Source organism: Sapajus apella, unplaced genomic scaffold, assembly GCF_009761245.1.
Source record: "Sapajus apella isolate SASKATOON/1434 unplaced genomic scaffold, GSC_monkey_1.0 scaffold109, whole genome shotgun sequence".
NCBI classification, from domain to species: Eukaryota; Metazoa; Chordata; class Mammalia; order Primates; family Cebidae; genus Sapajus; species Sapajus apella.
Window position 1 is genome coordinate 121769 of NW_022437049.1, and position 19826 is coordinate 141594.

At 39.1% G+C, this 19826-nt stretch overlaps 1 protein-coding gene across 1 annotated transcript; it reads right to left on the reverse strand.

The window, feature by feature from the left end:
* Positions 1-438: 438 nt before the first annotated feature.
* Positions 439-15994, reverse strand: IER3IP1 (immediate early response 3 interacting protein 1). The gene is made up of 3 exons (XM_032259387.1): positions 15798-15994; positions 2864-2965; positions 439-1667 (listed from the first exon to the last, which is right to left on the reverse strand). Exons 1-3 carry the CDS (start codon positions 15886-15888, stop codon positions 1612-1614), a joined length of 249 nt encoding a protein of 82 aa, XP_032115278.1. The 5' UTR covers positions 15889-15994; the 3' UTR covers positions 439-1611.
* Positions 15995-19826: the final 3832 nt, after the last annotated feature.

Here is a 19826-nt window from a genome sequence, read left to right on the forward strand (position 1 = left end):
AGTAGCTCAAACTCATGCATCAGTTCTTTGTATAGCTGAAATAACATGGCCTCTAAGTACCAAATTAGTCAGTCATTCACATGAGTCAAGTAATCAATTAAGAATCCCTGGTACATTCCTTGCTCTAGCTGCAAGCTCACAGTCCAAAGATCATCCATTTCTAACTCAGGCAAGGCCAAAAGGTACTTAATACCTGCTCCATAGTTTTAGAAGTAGCTTAAGTCATGAAATAAAAGTTGCTCCTGAGTCTTCTGGATGTAGGGCAGCAATTCAGTTAATTTACTGAAGAAAAAAAAAATAGATATAAATATTTACTTTCATTAAATCTATACTCGGCAACTTTATAGCAAAGAACATATAATAAAAGGTGTTATACATAAAATGGAGATTAAGGCAGTTAACACTGACAGGTTTATACTAAGGTACAAAAACAAATGCTTGACTTAGAAATTCAACTTTATTTACAAATGTTCTCCTATAAACAAAGACACCATTGTACCTCTTTAAAATATTGTAACTGATAATTTCGACAAAAACCGTTTACACAGTTTCAACCCTTCTGCATAAAACTGTATTATGAGATGAGCAACCTCACATGATGGTCTGAGACATAAAAATAAAACAAAATAAAAGACAACGTATCCAGCATGAACGTCCTATTGTCAAACTTAATGAGAAATTAAGAATCACACCCCACAATGTGCTACTCCACCAAGAAATAGAAACGTAATGATTTTTTGAGAGGTAAATGCTGCACGATAAACAGTCTTCTTATGTAGTAGTTTAATTGTGATTGCTTAGGACTGCTCTTGCCGACTAATATTTATGCTTTTTTTTTTTTTTTTTTTTAAAGCATAAATAAAAAAGCACTGTAAAAAGGGCAGACTTATAGATTTTTCTGACAATGAAAATCTGTAGATACTGGTCTGGTCTCATCATTCAGGCCAATTAATAAAATAACAAATGCATGGAAAGAATGTTAAACAAAAACATAATCATCATGTGACTAACAGAATTCTCCCTGAAATCAGAGAGTATTAATACTCAATCGTATCTATAAATTTGAATTTATAGGTGAGACAACATATAGACAAAATAACCAAGGAGTTTAAAATAAAATTATTCAAATTACCTATTTTTCATTTTATGTGCAGTAATTACTTTTAAAAAATATTTTAAATTTTATCTTGGAATAACCACTCACATCCTAGCTAAGTTGCAAGGAACTTCAAAACTTTGAAAACAAAATTCATCCCTGAGAAGTGAGAGATAGAAAAATATCTTAAAAAAAAAAAAGAAGAAGCAATGGTCTTGCACTCTTTTAACAATCTCACCACAGCATGAACTACTATTAACAGTGAGCAATCAGATATTCCAGTCCTGGAGAGTTACTGCCTCTCATGAGCTGATCTTTTGGTAATGAAACCATAACTGCAACGTTGAAAAAAAAAAAAAAAAAAAACCAGATAAATAGAAACTCTGGTTTTATTTTCAGCTTTACATTTTTGACAAGTGCAAGGTGAGCTAGTGATATAAATATTCCAATAATGACCGAAGTAATAACTTCTACTGGCATGTCTTCTTCTGAGTCTCCATTTCTTCCTCTGACATTCAACCAAATAATAAAAGTAACACAATTGCAATTGAGTTTACTATTATCAATGGCACTGCAAAGAGAAAAAAATAAGTTTGTTACTATTAAAAAAAAAAAAAAATCAGAGAAAAAACTAGGAAATAGTTACTGGCCTCTAGGAAGGATTGAAATATCTGACAATATGTCATCATTATCATGTTATAAATCATTATTACGGGGACATTCTAAAATACTTTTGATCATGAAATCCAAAACTTATTTTCAAGAAAGTTTGTATAACTGGGAATAAGGGTTGCACTGGAACAATCAGATCAATGTGAAACATCTGTAGATAGTCCTGGTACAACCCTGGGAACATGAGTGCATCAGACTCAGGCAGAAGTAGACCCGCAGGGTTGCCACTGATACTTGAGATTAGAAATACAGTGCAAAGAAAATTCTGTAATGTCAATTTACTACATTAAAAATGAACTTATTTAACATTGTATCCAAGGTTGTTAAAGGGAGAAGAGGCCCTAATTATAATCATTTTAAATAAAAGGTTTTTGAACTCTTTTTTCTTGAATTGCTCAAAAATATTTTCCAGTAGAATGACAGATATGAGATCTTTATTTCTCTCTCTTTTTTTTTTTTTTTTTTTTTTTTTTTTGAGACAGAATTTTACTCTGTCTCCCAGGCTGGAGTGCAGTGGCATGGCGCGATCCCAGCTCACTGCAACCTCCACCTCCTGGGTTCAAGCCATCCTCCTGCCTCAGCCTCCTGAGCAGCTGGGATTACAGGCATGTGTCACCGGCTAATTTTGTATTTTTAGTAAAGATGGGGTTTCACCATGTTGGCCAGGCTGGTCTCAAACTCCTGACCTCAGGTGATCTGCCTGCCTCAGCCTCCCAAAGTGCTGGGATTACAGGAGTGAACCACCACACCCAGCTTTCTCTTGAAAGCCTCCCAATACTGTAGATGATTTTACACATTGGAAGCAACAGTTCCCAAAAGGCAAGAATATAATTTTGTCTTTTAGCTGTGACAGGTAACACACAAATATACAGATTATAAGCATTCTGTACCAACTGGCTTAGATAGAAATAAGAGGCAAACTAAGGAAAAAAAAAAAAAAAAAAAAAAAAACCCCATTAACTTTCAAGCAGTAAAGCCATGTTTAAGAGGAAAAAAAATACCCACTACAAATGGCATATGTGGTATTCTACTTTCCTACTTAAACAAAACCACAATATTAAAACTTAAGAGTGCTCTATTAGCTTTTCTTCTTACCTCTCATCACGGTTCTTACAGATCGAATAAGGTTCATTAGCTGTGATTTAATTCCCGGCTCCTCTCCGAATCCACCAATTCCCTGGTCTGTTCCCCAGCCAACTGTATAATATAAAGATTAGCTGTGTTAAAAGTTATTACACACTTGCTTTGCTCCCTTACTAGCATCTTCTAAAAGATTAGTTTGAGACCTTGTTAAAGACATAAAGTCATAACTTTAAGGAAAGTTTAAACAATAGTGAGTTAAATATTTTAGTTTTTTAAATTTTTGATAGCAACACCCTCATTTCACTTCATTTACACTTTGATTTTATAAAATAAACTACAGTGTAAATTGTTTCATGGCATTTAATTTAGTGAAGATGATCTTTGTAACTGTTTTTTTCTTTTTAAAAAATACCATTCAAATACTTCTCAAGTCACAACTGAAAACCAAAGCATACTATCAAGCTATATAATTATTATAATTAGCTCAATTCAGAATTTATAAAAATCCATCAAAATCATTAGTATAAAAATGCTGTAGCTGAGAATCACTGTCTACATTACTTGGGGAAACTTTTAAAGTAAACCTGGTAAACTGGGAGTTGATCATACTACCAAAATACACAAATCTCAAATGCCATAATCCCAAATCTTGAAATTTCAACAGATCAAAACCCTGAAGTCTAAAATCCCAAAAATGACAATCAATAAACATTGAAATCTCAAACATGTAATTCTAGGAAGAATAATTTGATTCTTTTTAAAAAATCATTTATAATAATATAGAGACAGGGTCTCCCTTTACTGCCTAGGCTAGTCTTAAGTGATCCTCCATCTCAGCCGCCCAAAGTGCTGAGATTACAGGTACGAGCCACCACATTTGGCCTACATATTTCTTTTATTATTATTTTAATTGAGACAGGGTTTTACTCTGTTGCCCCGCTGGAGTCACCTAGGCTGGAGTGCAGTGGTATGATCATGGCTCACCGCGGCCTCAACCTCCCCAGGTTCAGGTGATCCTCCCACCTCAGCCTCCTGAGTAGCTGGGACTATAGGCACACACCACCACACCTGGCTAATTTTTGGATTTTTAGTAGAGACAGGGTTTTGCCATGTTACCCAGGCTGATCTCGAACTCCTGGGCTCAAGTGATCTACCCACCTTGGCCTCCCAAAGTGCTAAGATTACATGCATGAGTCACCACACCCAGCCCTCATTTACATTTTTAAAAGGGGAGTTATCTTTTAAAGAATTTTCGGGGGCTGGGTACAGTGGCTCATGCCTCTAATTCCATCACTTTGGGAGGTCAAGGTGGGTGGATCACTTGAGCCCAGGAGTTTGAGACCAGCCTGGGTAACATGGTGAAACCCCATCTCTATTAAAAATACAAAAATTAGTTGGTTGTGATGGTGTGCGCCTATAGTCCTAGCTACTCCAGAGGCTGAGGTGGGAGGATCACCTGAACCCGGGGAAGGTCGAGGCTGCAGTAAGCCATGATCACATGACTGCACTCCAGCCTGGTGACAGAGTGAGACCCTGTCTCAATTTAAAAAGTTTTAAAAAGAGGCAAATGTGTTATTTGAGAAAATAAAAACACAATAGAACACTTCAAAGGCCACTTTACACAATAAAATGGGCAATGACAGCATATATATTTTTGAGGCACTAAGGTATACTAATGGCAGTCCCACAGATATAACAGCCACGAGCAGGTGAACCATATTCACAAAGAAATAGGCCAAAAAGGAAAATGTATAAACACATTATCACTATGGTTGCTAAGTGTGTTAACCTAGCTTTATAACTGTGGTCCTCTGAAACACCGTGACAAACAACCTAAGTCTTTTGACAGGATCAATGAAAAATACAATGGGTCACCAGTACATATGCAATTGCCCAAAGAGCTGAGATCACAAGAAATTTTCTTTTTCACAATTGCATACAAATATACAGAAATAACCTTTCTTCATTTACTGAGCATGTTTTCACATACATGCACGATGCGGATACCCAAAGTCAACACTGTGGTAATGTCCTTTTGCAGCCAAGTTTGCAAAGAATGCATAAAACAAATCACAACTCTCTCAAAGTCTCTACACAGTTTATACCTCCAGTATTGCAAATGATGTAAAGATGAAATACATAGCATTGGGAATTGTAAAAACCAATGCTGACAATTTAAAATAGTAAAAACAATTGAAAAAGAAAAAAAGCTGAAAAAATCTGACATATGACAATATATTATTACAGGGATAGATTATGGGCAATTGCCTGGAAATATTCCTTAAGAGCTAGTTGGCTTTCTCCATCATTAACTATATTTTGATGTCTTGTATCACAATGAATAGCTGCTTTTTTTTTTCTTTTAGGACCTGGTTTTCCTCAGACATACTGCTCACATTCATTTTCTAGGTGGCACTGCTCTTTTTGAAATTATTCTATGGTTTGATATGTATCAACATGAGCTTTCCCTATTAAAAGTTCCCATCCTCTGTGCCATGCTTCTATGTTGTTTTAGGCATCCAGAAATCCACTGGTGATCAAGTAGCAACACTGTTGCACCACTGTCTTCTTACCCTACTATGCACACAATTTTTTCTTTTCTTTTTTTTTTTTTTGAGACGGAGCCTTGCTCTTTCACCCAGGCTGGAGTGCAATGGCATGATCTCAGCTCACTGCAACCTCCGCCCCCTGGGTTCAAGCAGTTCTCTGCCTCATCCTCCTAGGTAGCTGGGATTACAGGTGCTCACCACCACGCCCAGCTAATTTTTGCATTTTTAGTAGAGATGCAGTTTTACCATGTTGACCAGGCTGGTCTTGAACTCCTGATCTTGTGATCCCCCCGCCTCGGCCTCTCAAAGTGCTGGGATTACAGGCGTGAGCCACTGTGCCCGGCCAAGTTGCTGGGCCTACAGGCACACACATAATTATTTTTGAACCAGTCAGTAACTTCACTGCCTTCTTCTGGCAAAAGTGGCTTTAATTCATTCAAAGTTCCAGGAATACCATCAGCTGGAAGGAATGCTAATGCAGGTGACACCTTTTTAAGCCTAACTTTTTAGCACTGCAACATCTAGTAGTCAATCCACTCACCTGAATTTTCCACCCAATGAAAATAAAGACAAGAACAAGGTAATAGTTCTGCCTAACATGATGCACCTACCATGATATAACTATCCTGCTTATACCCAAAACACACTAATCCCTTCCCCAAAATTGACAAGAGTTGAAAATCTTCTTTCAAGATTTGGGATTTTAATCTTTTGAGATTCAAGACATTAGGAATCATGGCATCCAGGACTGTGTCTTTTGGGATTATGATCCAAACCTGTAACAGCTTGGTTGGGCTTCCAAAGCATGCTCTAGTCTGCCAGCAGAACATATCTTTTTTCTCTTTTTCCTTAATAATTTGTCTTAATTTATTAATTTTGACTCGAGGAATTTTAGCCTACTACCCCTCTTATCATCTATAAATGACTCTTTTACATTCTTTTGCCATTTTTCTGTGACACTACAAATCATTATTTCTTTACCCTTATGCGCTAATACTCCTTCTATTGTGTGACACATTCTTCTGAAGAGTTTCATGTCCTCATTTCTGCAATTTGTCCTTCTCTTGTCCTCATTTTCAGGTCCACTTTTTCCTATCTCGTATGACTACAGGGCTTAATTAATTCCTGACACGCTAACCCTTAAACTTGAAGAGAACAGTTTTTTTAAAATATATATACCTGAAAGACTCAAATATCGGGAAATAAGATTTCACTTTCAATCAACTTTTATTTGGTTGAAATAAAATGCTAAATAAAGGTTGTTTGCTTTGTTGTCACTGAGATATGCTGTGGTATAATAAAACTAATTTAAAATTCAAGTTTACAACAGGGCTGTTGTTGACTCCTACTCACTCTTCACAGAACCTAGCTCAGGCTCTGCTTATAGCCCTTCCAGTCCACAGGGGTTTCGTTCTTTTTTGGACTCCCATAGTATAACTACCATCACAGTTGTCACTATCACAGCCTTTACTATTTCTTGCAAGACTCTTTCAACAGATATTCCTGTGATCTTGATGTCTCAACCCCGTAAGTTTTCTCCCTTAAAGGTTAGATCTTGCTACCTTGATTCCCATTGCCTACTGAATAAAGATCAAACTCCTTAAATTGACATTCTAGTTCTATATCCTACCATAAGCCTCCAAGTATTCCTATTCGAAGTCAGTTACTCCAGCGGTCCCCAACCTTTGTGGCACCAGGGACCAGTTTCATGGAAGACAGTTTTTCCACAGACAGGGGTTGGGGGTGGTGGTGGTTTGAGGATGATTCAAGCGCATTACATTTATTGTGTACTTTATTTCTATTATTACACTGTAATATATAATGAAATAATCATATAGCTCACCATAACGTAGAATCAGTGAGAGCCCTGAGTTTGTTTTCAGGCAACTAGACAGTCCCATCTGGGAGTGATGGGAGACAGTGATAGATCATCAGGCATTAGATTCTTATAAGGAGTACGCAACGTAGATCCCTCACATGCACAGTTCACAACAGGATTAATGTTCCTATGAGAATCTAATGCCACTGCTTACATAACAGGAGGCAGAGCTCAAGCACTAATGTAAGCCATGGGGAGGGACTATAAATACAGATGAAGTTTAGCTCACTTGCCTGCCACTTATCTCCTGCTGGGTGGTCCAGGTCCTAATAGGTCCATGGCCTGGGGGTTGGGGACCCCTGAATTACTCTCTAATTGCTGTACATGTTGCTGTACAACAGGGTTTCACTCGTTGTCCAGGCTGGAGTGCAGTGGCACAATCTCAGCTCACTGCAACCTCCACCTCCCAGGCTCAAGTGCTCTTTCTGCCTCAGCCTCCCAAATAGTTGGGATTATAGGCACATGCAAACACATCCAGCTAATTTTTGTACTTTATTTATAGACACAGGGCTTTATCATCTCACTCAGGCTGGTCTTGAACTCCTGGACTCAAGCGATCCACCTACCTGGGCCTCCCAAAGCGCTGGGATTACAGGCATGAGTCACCGCACCTGGTTGGCTGTACATGATAAAGGCAGCTTCTGATCTAGGTCTGACTTCAATGTCAGGGCCTTTCCTAACTCCCACTTACATGTCAGAATAAACCTTTCTCTTTGCTACCCAAATAATCTACTGATTGTATTGACTTTGCTCTCCTACTTGGTTAGTTGTTTTCAGGTGTCTCCTCATAGATTACAAATTCCCTTGGTGATTTAAAAAAAAAAAAAAAAAAAAGATTACAGATTCCTGGAGGATAAGGACTACAATTTAGCCATCTTTCTTTAACTTTCTGCTCTTCCCCACTCCCCACCTTACAGCAAGTACTTAGCAAATGTCTGTGACATTAAACTAAATAAGAATAAACTGAGTTAATTGTGGATAAGATAAGGTAAATTCTAGGATCATAAACAAGACTTCCAAGAACTCTATTTCATTGTGTGTATATATATATATATATATGTGCGTATATATATATATGTGTATATATATATACGTGCGTATATATATATGTGTGTATATATATATATATATATATATATATGTGTGTATATATAAACAGAGATGAGTTCTCACTATGTGGTTTCAAACTTCAGGGCTTAAACAATCCTCCCACCTCAGCCTCCCAAAGTGCTGGGATTACGGGCATGAGCCACCATACCCAGCCTACTTCTTCATTTTTAAGACACATGAATTATAAAATAAACGTATCATTCAATGGTAGATTTGAGGGTGGGGGGAAGAAATCCTCCAATATTAAATGTACACATCTACCCAAGTTAAAAAAAACATTTCAGAAATGTTAAGATGTGAAAAATGTGCACTGCAGAAGCAAGGACACAAAATATACCTGGATCTTGCCTGGGCAACATCACCCTCATTTCTGAGTCTACTTATCTTTCTGGCAAGCAAATACTGCTTCTCCAACATTTTCTTTCAGTGTAGTACATGTTTTACTCTAACTTCTTTCTTCCATATATTTCTCTTTCATTCTTTTAGGTAGCTCAATTGGTATTCTCTAAATGGCAGTCCTCTTTTTGTAATCTTAAAATCAAAGATGATTGGCCTTTAACTAATTATAGCATGGTAAAAGCTACTGAATATTAATCTCTTTAGCCATATACGACACACAAAATGATCACCATCAGTTGTGTCACCTTCTAAACTGGGTAACATCTACAGGAAAATGTCTATGGAAAGACAGAATGACTGGGAAGATTTCTTAACTCATATAAACCTAAAATAATAGCTTTACACAATAAGAAAGCAGCCTGGTTCTGAGGTAAACAAAAAAGCTTTTTTCTTGGCCTTCTCTGGAAACTCTACCAAAAATCACAATGAAAGGATAAGTTAACAAGAAAGAAATCTCCAGGAAAGAGAAGTCTTTCAAAATTTGGAAAATAAGAAAAAAAACTGGAAGAAGAATAACTGACTTAGCACAGAAAAGCTGAAACTTAAACCCAACAGGAAGTACATAATAAAAAACAAAACAGGTGAATTGGGCTAACTCTAGAAAAGTGAGTGAAAATTAAAAATGCCAGCGTAGGTGACAAAGATGAAAACCGGGATTAACTGAAAGTCTAGGTTGGGCATGGTGGCTCACACCTGAAATCCCAGTACATTAGGAGGCCAAGAAGGAGGACTGCTTAAACTCAAGAGTTTGAGACCAGCCTGGGCAACAAAGTGAGACCCAGTCTCAAAATAATAATAATAATTAGCTGTGGCCAGCGTTGTGTGCCTGTAGTGATCACTTGAGCCCTGGAGATCAAGAATGCAGTGAGCCATGATCATACCATTGCACTTCAGCCTGGGTGACAGGGCAAGGCCCTGTCTCATAAAAAGAAAACACAAAAAAAGAAAGAAAAAAAAATAAAATTGCTTTTATATAAAGCAATTAGACTCCCCTCATTCCTGTCCCTAGACTGTGCCTCTCTTACCCCATCAGAAGAAGGGCTGTTTACTCTCAGAAGAGACTGAAACACAGAAGCTCTGAACCTGCAGCCAGCCATGGAGAGTGGATTGAATAAGAGTCTGAATACCAATGTGCAAGACTTCTCCTGCCCATGTGCTCTATCTCTCACATACGTCTGAATGTATAAAACTTATATTCTACAGTCAGGAAGTTAGAAAATTACTCTGGAAATTGGCCAGTTGTCTAGGAAGAAAGACTTCCTTACAATACTGACATTTGGGAGCCTCACCTCAATGAAATAGCCAATTTCTTCCTTCACTTAATAGTGAGACCCACCAGTAAACAAGTCCTGACCCCACACATAGAACTTCCAAAGAGCTTCTCAGTGCCTTACAATTAAAAATAAGCTAATAGTCAAAAAAGAACAATTCTTAATATGGAAAGACATATCAAACAGAAATGGAGACTCTAAGGAAGAGAAGATGCAAGAAGTAGAAAAATAAAAAAAGCCATTATAGCTATGAAACAAGAACACAATACCATAAGAATAGATCTCATCCAGGGGTCAAGCAGCTCTTGCTACATTAGGATAAAAAGTTCGAAAATAAAGGGGGGTTGAAAGATGAAATTAAGAAAACCTATCAAACAAAATTAAAGAAAAAAGAAAATTAGAGTATAAATCTGTCAAAATAATCAGTTCCGAAAAGAAAGAAGAAAACATAGAAAGCAATTATTGAAGAAATGTTAAGAGAAAATATCCCTAAACTGGACATGAGCCTTTTTAACCAAAGGGTCCAATCAGAAAACAGCCCAATGAATGAAAAAAGACCCTCATGTTGTTCACATTATTGTAAAATTTCAAATTCATAAAGATAACAAGAATACCTTAAAGGCTTAGCCAAATCAGGTTACCTACAAAGAACCAGAAAACAAAATGGCATTACATTTAACAGTAACACTGAAAAATAAGAAAATTAAAAGGTATAATGTCTTCAAAACTCTGCAGAAAAATTAGTTTCAATCTAGAATGCTATACCTAAATCACAAATCAACTATAAGAATAAAAGTCATTATTTTTTACCGTTCAGCTATGAGCAATACTTATAGTGATAGTAATGTAAATATGGAATTCTAATATAACCATTTGGTTGGAGAAGGGAGAGATGGAGAAGTATCTAAGATCCCCAGGGGATGCTTAAAACCACAGATAGTACCAAATCCTATATATACTATATATATATATATTTTTTTTTATGTATATACACACCTATGGTAAAGTTTAATTTATAAATTAGGCAGAGTAAGAGATTAACAACAGTAACTAATGATAAAATAGAATAATTAGAACAATAAGCCAACATCACTACTCTTACAATTTGGGGTCATTAAGTAAAATAAGGGTTACTTGAACACAAGCACTGCGATATTGCAACATTTACTCTGATAACCAAGTCAATTAACTGCTATGTGACTAACAGGTAACCGAGGCAGGTGGCATACACAGCTTGCAGATGCTGGACAAATGAATAATTCATTTGCCAGGTGGAATGGAACGCGATGGTGCAAGACTTCATCATGCTCCTCATAACGGCCCACAATTTCAAATGGATAAATTACTTATTTCTGGAATTTTCCATTTCGATATTTCCAGACTGTGATTGACTGCAGTTTAACAGAAACTGTGGAAAGCGAAACTGTGAATAAGGGAGGACTAGTATGTTTGTGCTCACTCAAGCCTGAGTGTGCTGCTGGTGGTAGAATTGTGTGAAACCCTTCCACAGCATAAGTCAATAGTTTGCTTCTAAGGAATGGGGCTCAAGTTGAGGAGGAATGAGACAGATGGCTTCTAACTTTCTTTAAACTGAAGAGTTTTCTGACTTTGAGAAACATATACATATTGCTTTGATAAAAGTAAAAACAAAATTTAAAAAGAGAGCCTGTAGAAGCTCATGTTAGAGGAAGCCCTCTGCAATTAGGTCTTCCTCCCCACAGCATGAACATCCTCAGGGCTGGGATGGGTTCTGTGGTGTCACACTGAGCATTTAAAATTATGTTTTAAAACCACCTTTACATGGTATTGATAGTTTCAATTTATCATTGGTAAAATTATCAATCCTTTCCATCCACAGCCACAATTTCGCATATGGTAAAAAAGATTTGTTTTAAATACTATGCACTCCATTTTTATTGGAAACCATAGTTCCCAGCAATCTTTTTTCTTTTAGATCTGTTCCAACAAATTGCTTAAACATATTTTTTTACATGTGAGATGAGTGACTCCCAGGAAAAAAAAATTTTTTGCTCTTCAACATAACAAGATAAAACTCTACAATACTGGAATTAACATAATTTAAGCATCACCACTGAAGTAATTTAAATATATATTAAGTTCTCAGTTAACTGCAGCCCACTTTCTATTCTTAGAGAAAGGCCTGAAGCCTGACCATCTGAAGTCAGAAAGAAGGCCCTCACCAGAATCAAGCCATGCCAGTACCCTGATCCTGGACTTCCGGGCCCCAGAACAGTGAAAAAATTGAAGTGAGAAGCTACCCAGTCTATGGCATTTTGTTACAGCAGCCTGAGCTGACTAATACACTGATTCATGTGTGAGGTGTTTCTATTGTGGTGTTCATAACATATACCTAGTACTGGATATTGACAAACACTTGTCAAATTGATATTGGATAAAGCAAACAAAAACTCTAGTAAGAACAATTTTTGCAGGCATCAAAATCTACTTTGCTATGTGGCATTTTTTTTCTTGTACTAAAAGGAAATTAACATAATTGTGGAAAACTAGAAGACACAACATATTCCCTATATTACTGTGAAAATACTGGCTAAATTATTTATAAAAATACACATATCCCTCATATCAGGAATTGCAAGAATATGATAATGTTAAAGCTATTTAACTATTTAGAAAACATTTGTTGATTGACAGAACTGTAAAGATAAGAGGATCCTTTTCCTCAGTCTACTGGAGGAGACAGAAAAGAAACTACAGTGGTGATATGACCCATGGAGATGGGTCACAGATGGTTTGTGGGAAAGTGCAATGCCAGAGGTAGGTCTTAACTGACAGGCTGAGGAGCTAGCCGATTAAAGAAAGGAGTTACGTCAAGGTCACTGATGAGTAAAGGCTCAGCAGTGGTAAAAATGGTACACAGGATAAATACTGGGAAAGGATAAAAGAGAAGGAGGAGGAGGAAAGGTACTTTATGGTGGGCTTGTAAATCATGTGAGAGTGTTGAGGTTTATATTGAAGGCTACAGATATTGAAGAACTGAAGAATTTCAAACCACTGAAGGACATGCTCAGCTTCACCTAAGAGAAGCAAAACTGGAGGATAACCAGTAAGGAGTTTCCTATAAAAATCTATATTTGCTTATCTAAAACCCAAATTAAAAAATAAAAAACAAAGAAAATCTAGGCAACAGGAAAGCACCTATATAAACTATATTTAATACATATTTAAAATATTTTAAACTTCTATTTTAAAATGTACTTAGATATTTTTAAACAACAGCTTATCAACTTAAGACAAGCCAATGTAGTGTCTTCCCTTAGTTTGGGGACCAAATTCAAAACACATGCATGGGCAAAATATTTCTATGCTGCCTCTGTAGAGAAGATAATATGTGGAAGACAAAGTTCTAGAGGGAAAAGTATTAGTATTTCTGGACCATTCTAACAGTTTGTAGCAGTTTTTTTTTTTTGTTTGTTTTGTTTTTTTTTTGAGATGGAAATTTTCCTCTTGTTGCCCAGGCTGGAGTGCAATGGCGTCAACGCAACCACCACCTCCAGGGTACAAGTGATTCTCCTGCCTCAGCCTCCTGAGTAGCTGGGATTACAGGCACCCACCACCATACCCTGCTAATTTCTGTATTTTTAGTAGAGACAGGATTTCACCATGTAGTCCAGGGTGGTCTCAAACTCATGACCTCAAGTGGTCTGCCCACCTTGGCTTCCCAAAGTGCCAGGATTACAGGTGTGAGCCACCGTGCCCAGCCTCTACTTTTAAAATATCTTCTGATCTACGTAAGATTCCTAGGGCTACCATAACAAAGCAGCACAAACTGGGTGGCTTAACATAAATTTTTTCGTAATTCTGGAGGCTAAAAGTCTGAAATCAAGGCGTGAGCAGGGTTGGTTCCTTCTGGGGGCTTTGAAGGATAATCTCATCCATGCCTCTCTCTTAACATCCAGAAGTTGCTGGAAATCCTTGGTATACCTTGTCTAATACATGCATCACTCCAATTTCTGCCTCGGTTGTCACATGGTCTTCTGTGTGTGCATCTGTGTGTTTCCAAATCTCTCTTTTTTTATGAGTGCACCAGTCATTGGATCTAACGCCCAGCCTAACCCAGTACTGTATGATCTTATCTTAACTTGATTACATCTGCAAAGAGACCCTGTTTCCAAACAAGGTCACCTTCATAGGTATCAAGGGTTAGGAATTCAACACATCTTTTTGAGGGACACAGTTCAACCCCCAACTTGATCTCTTCTACTTTCCTGTGTAGCAGTGAACAGATGAACACTGGAAGATGAAGTTTGAATCCTAGCTCCACCACTTTCTACCTTCGACCAGTGGGTTCTTATGAAAGCCACCTACTCTTTGTGCTTCTGGTTTCCCACTGGAAAATGGGGATGAAAAAAGAAACTATACCATAGAGTTGCTGTGAAGGCTATACCAGTTAATACATGTAAAACACTTGATACAGATCCTGCATGTAAGTGCTATATAAGTATGGGTTATCATTATTATTGTTGTGAAACCCACTTGCATCTACTTGTCCTATTTAGAATGGCTCTTCCCACATCCACTGCTTTCCCTTCCAATCTTTCCTCCATATTGTTGCCAGAAGGATCTTGCAAATAACACAAATCTGGTCATGTCACTGTCTTGTTTAAGACCCTGTTCTCACCTGCCTCAGAGTTTTCACACCAGGTCTACACCGCTTAAAGCTCTCCTCACCCTTCCAACTTCTCCCAACCCTTCACCTTCACCGAGTTAATGTTTACTCATGTATCAGATTTCAGGTTAGACACACTTCCTCCAAGAAGCTTTCGCAGATTCACAAGGTAGTATCTGCCTGCACTTCGCTTTCTTACATAATACTCTCTATACTTGTTACTTGTTCAGTTTTTATTTAGATTAACTTCCAACAGAAAGGCAGAGTAGTTGCTGTACCTGGCACATACTTTGTGCTCAATAAATCTCTTTTGAAGGAATCAATGAAATGAATCAATCTTGCTCCTGGCTTTACGTTTCAGTGATTCAAACGGACATACTTCGCACACAACGTTAGGTCCTGGGAGGTATAACTTGTGTTGTGATTTCTGAATTTCTAAATTCTAGCAGAGTTTTTGGCATATTGCATGCACCCAATAGGATATCTGAATAAACTTTCTTGGAACATGAGTGGCTGGATGTCCTGATAACTCCAACACGTTCCCTTCCCATAATTCCTAAAACCCAGGAACACTTACTGCCTTCCATCAGTTAGTGAACTACTGATGCTCCAAAATGAGCCAAGCCTCCTTCCCCTCCACCCCCAACTCTTAACCCAAAACTCAGACCCCAGGTTTTCGACAATTAATAGTAGTAGTCACAGGACCGCGCCACTGCACTCCAGCCTGAGCAACAGAGCGAGATTCTGTCTCAAAAAAAAAAAAAAAAAAGAAGAAAGAAAGAAAAGAAAAGAAAGAAAGTAGTCACAGGAAACTGCGATTAAATTACTAACCTGAAGGAATCGCAAGCAGAGGCGCCCTGGCTGACCTCCGTATCCCTCCACCCCAACCCCCGGGCCCTGCACAGCGGGTATCTGTGGAATAGTTTCCCGGCTGTTGATCTCAAATCTGATGAGAAGAGGAAAGGCTCTGCTTCCACTCCGAGCCGAACTAGCCTTCCGCTGTTCATCCGTCCCGGGCAGTGGTGTCCCCTCACGCGGCCTCACTCGGGTCCGCGCGCTGCCCCAGTCCGCGCCCCGCGGCCCCACTCACTGTTCTTGAGGAATCGCTCCTCGTGCAGCACAGCGATGGCGTTAACGCACAGCAGGGCTGCCTGCAGCAGTGAATACAGGGTAAAGGCCATGGCGGTCCGGAGCCGCCCGGAAGTCCGAGTGATTTCTCTCCAGCTGCCGCAAGGGACGTGGCGCCTCCGCGGCTGGCGCCTTCCTACGGAAGCCGATGGAGCCCAGACGAACTCTCCGGGAAGCCCCGCCCCATCTTGCTAAGAACTGCCCCTCGCTGAAGACTGCAAGTCCTGTCGCTTGTCTAGACTGGTGCTGTGCAGTCAGTGCACTGGTGTGGCCAGTGCTGCAGCTGCAAAATACGTACCGGATTTCACACACTTGGAACTAGAACAAGGATGAAGATAGCCCAATTAATTTTAAATGTTGATAACATGTTGAAATGAAAATATTTTGAGACTGGGCCTGGTAGCTCCTGCCTGTAATTCCAGCACTTTGGGAGACTGAGGCGGGCAAATCACCTGAGGTCAGGAGTTCGAAACCAGCCTGGTTAGTATGGCAAAACCCTGTCTATACTAAAAATACAAAAATTAGCCGGGTGTGGTGGTGGGCGCCTGTAATCCCAGTTACTCGGGAGACTGACAGGAGAATCGCTTGAACCTGGGAGGTGGAGGCTGCAGTGAGCCAAGACCGTTTCACTGCACTCCAGCCTGGGCAACAGAGCAAGACTGTCTCAAAAGAAAAGAAAAGAAAAGAAAGAAAATATTTTGAATATATTGAGTTAAAATATGTTACCAACATTAATATTTTCTGTTTATTTTTAATTCTTTTATTTAATGTGGCTATAAAGATATTGTAAATGACATGTGAGGCTTGCATTATATTTCTGTTGCTCAGCACTGCACTTGATCCCAGGAGATGTAGGAGATATTAATATCCCCATTTTACAGATGAGAGAACAAAGGCTTTGACAAAGATTTAAGAATGTTAAAATACCTGTTTTAAAATTAATCAGTAAGAAACATCCCCTCCTTGACCAAACTCCAACCCAGATCCTCTTTTTTTTTTACAGAGACAAGGTCTTGCTCTGTGGCCTAGGCTGGAGTGCAGTGGCACCATCATGACTCCATGCAGCCTTCAACTCCTGGCTCAAGCAGTCCTCCTGCCTTAGACTCCTGCTTAGCCGTATGTGATGGTTGAGACTAAGCGTTAACGTTATTGGATTGAAGGATGCAATGTATTGATCCTAGGTGTGTCTGTGAGGGTATTGCCAAAGGAGATTAACAGTTGAGTCAGTGGATCGGGAAAGGCAGCTCCACCCTTAATCCAAGTGGGCACCATCTAATCAGCTGATGGAGTGGCCAGGATATAAAGCAGGCAGAAAACGTGAAAAGGGTAGATTGGATTAGCCTCCAAGCCTACATCTTTCTCCCATACTGGATGCTTCCTACCCTTGAACATTGGACTCCAAGTTCTTCAGCTTTGGGATTAGACTGGCCTCCTTGCTCCTCAGCTTGCAGACAGCCTACTGTGGGACTCTGTGATCAATCGTGTGAGTTAATACTACCTAAAAAACACCCCCTTTATATATACATATAAAGTTGACAGTCTATATATATATACATGCATATGTCCTATTAGTTCTGTCCATCCAGAGAACCCTGACTAATACACTGTATTATAGGAATGGGTCATCCCGCCAGGCTGAGCCCTCTTCTTGACCACGCCTCAATGTTGGCCTCTTAAAAACTACCGATTCTCAGCATGGGCTACATGGCAAGATCCCTTCTCTACCAAAAATACAAAACAAACAAACAAAAAACAGCTGGGCTTAGTAGTGTACACCTGTGGTCCCACTACTAGGGGAGGCTGAGGCGGGAGGATCACTTGCACCTGGGGGATGAAGGTTGCAGTGAACTGAGATTGAGCCACTGCATTCCAGCTTGGGTGACAAAACGAGACTCTGTCAAAAACACAACAAAAAATAAAAAAATTAAAAAAAAAATCACTACAGATTCTCAACACAAATGATATGCATATTGTGTATCTTCTTTACCTCAACACTAAAGCACTTAAATACTAACACAGTTTCTATTAAAATTTTCATTTATTTATTTATTTAGAGACAGTCTTGATCTGTTGCTCAGTGCAGTGGCGTGATCTTGGCTCACTGCAACCTCTGCCTCCCAGGTTCAAGTGATTCTCCTGCCTTAGCCTCTCGAGCAGCGGGGATTATAGGCACATGCCATTACACCTGGCTAATTTTTTGTATTTTCAGGAAAGACGGGGTTTCACTGTGTTCACCAGGATGGTCTTGACTTTCTGACATCGTGATCTGCACGCCTTGGCCTCGCAAAGTGCTGGGATTACAGGTATGAGCCGCCGCCTGGCCAAATACTAACATAATTTCTAACAGCTCTCTGTTGCATCCAGTTGCTACTGTTGCTTTTTGTCTGAAAACACTTCAGGCTGCCAAAAAATATACTGTTTGTTTTAGCCAACACCTGACAATAGGCCCACCTTCTGTTCTTAGAGCATTTACTAAAGAGGGCTTACAATTGTGAATCCTTCTCCTGTCCCTTTGAGATGTACATGTTTCTCCTACAACTCAGAAGCATCTTTCCCAAGGACTTAAAACCCATTCCTTTAAAATGTAATCCCATCAGGAAGGTTTAGAGGCTCTGTGCCCCAGTCTCTATGGGAAGACAGCCAATAGACACAGCTGGTCTAACTGAGCTGACCAATCCTTTGTTGTTTCTCACTTCCCTGTCTCTACTGAGACACCACTCATCCTCCTTCCTACTCCTTCATTCTCCCTTTCAAACACTCTGTCAGCTGGGCTCACACCTGTAATCCCAGCACTTTGGGAAGCCCATGCGAGAGGATTTCTTGAGCCCAGGAGTGGTGGCACGTGCTTGTGGTACCAAGCTACTCAGCTGTGTCACCTGTGTACAAATTGAAGTTGCGTTCAGTTTATACTAAAACCTCTTTCCTATTGCAACAGTATATTACTAATTAAAATCTGTCCTTACCAGTTTAAGTAGTATCTGGCTTTGTTTATCTTTGACAGCATTATTAAGAGGCTGAGTTAGAACATGTTGAATTTTAGATGTTATTTCAGAGCAAGCATGCAAAATAATCACTTCCTGAACCTCAAAGAGTGCCCTAAGATAAAAGAGGGAAAAACACTCCATTAAGTCCCAGAAAGGACTTTGGAAGTCCCTAAGTCACTACTGCTGGAAAAGACACTAACCAAAAGAAAAGAATAATTAGTTAACTCCCAAGATATTAAGCCTACATAAGTCAACTAGTTTATGCCTACAGAAGAGATGTATTATTTCCCAAACTCCATCTCTAAAGCCTAGCCCTAAGTGCAAGTCAGATAGACAAAGACACATAAAGATAAAATAAAGGGATAAAGGAAACAACAGGATACCAAAAAATCCTGCTGTTCTTCAAGGCCCATAAAACTCTAAACGCTGGCAATGGCGAATGTCTTAGCCTGTTCAAGCTACTATAACAAAATACCATAGGCTGGGTGGCTTATAAACAACAAAAATTTATTGCTTACAGTTGTGCAGGCTGGCAGCATGATGAGATTCTGGTGAGGGATGCAAATTGCTGCTTCTTGTTGCATTCTTACCTAGAGGAGAAAGAGGAAGTGAACTCTTTCAGGACAATTAGAAAGACACTAATCCCATTTATGAGGGCTCCACCCTCATGACCTAATCTAATCCTAATTGGCTCCAAAAGATCACACCCCATAGTACACATTTAGTAGGTAGGGATATAACTTATGAATTTTAAGAAAACACAAGTATTCTGCTGTAACAGTGAAGAAAATTTATTTCTGAGAGTGGAAAGTAGCCATTTTAGGATTTCTACATTGGGCTGTGATATTGTTTGGCTGCGTCCCCACCCAAATCTCAACTTGAATTGTGTCTCCCAGAATTCCCACGTGTTGTTCCAGGGACCCAGGGGGAGGTTATTGAATCATGGGGACTGGTCTTCCCCGTGCTATTCTTGTGATAGTGAATAAGCCTTGTGAGATCTGATGGGT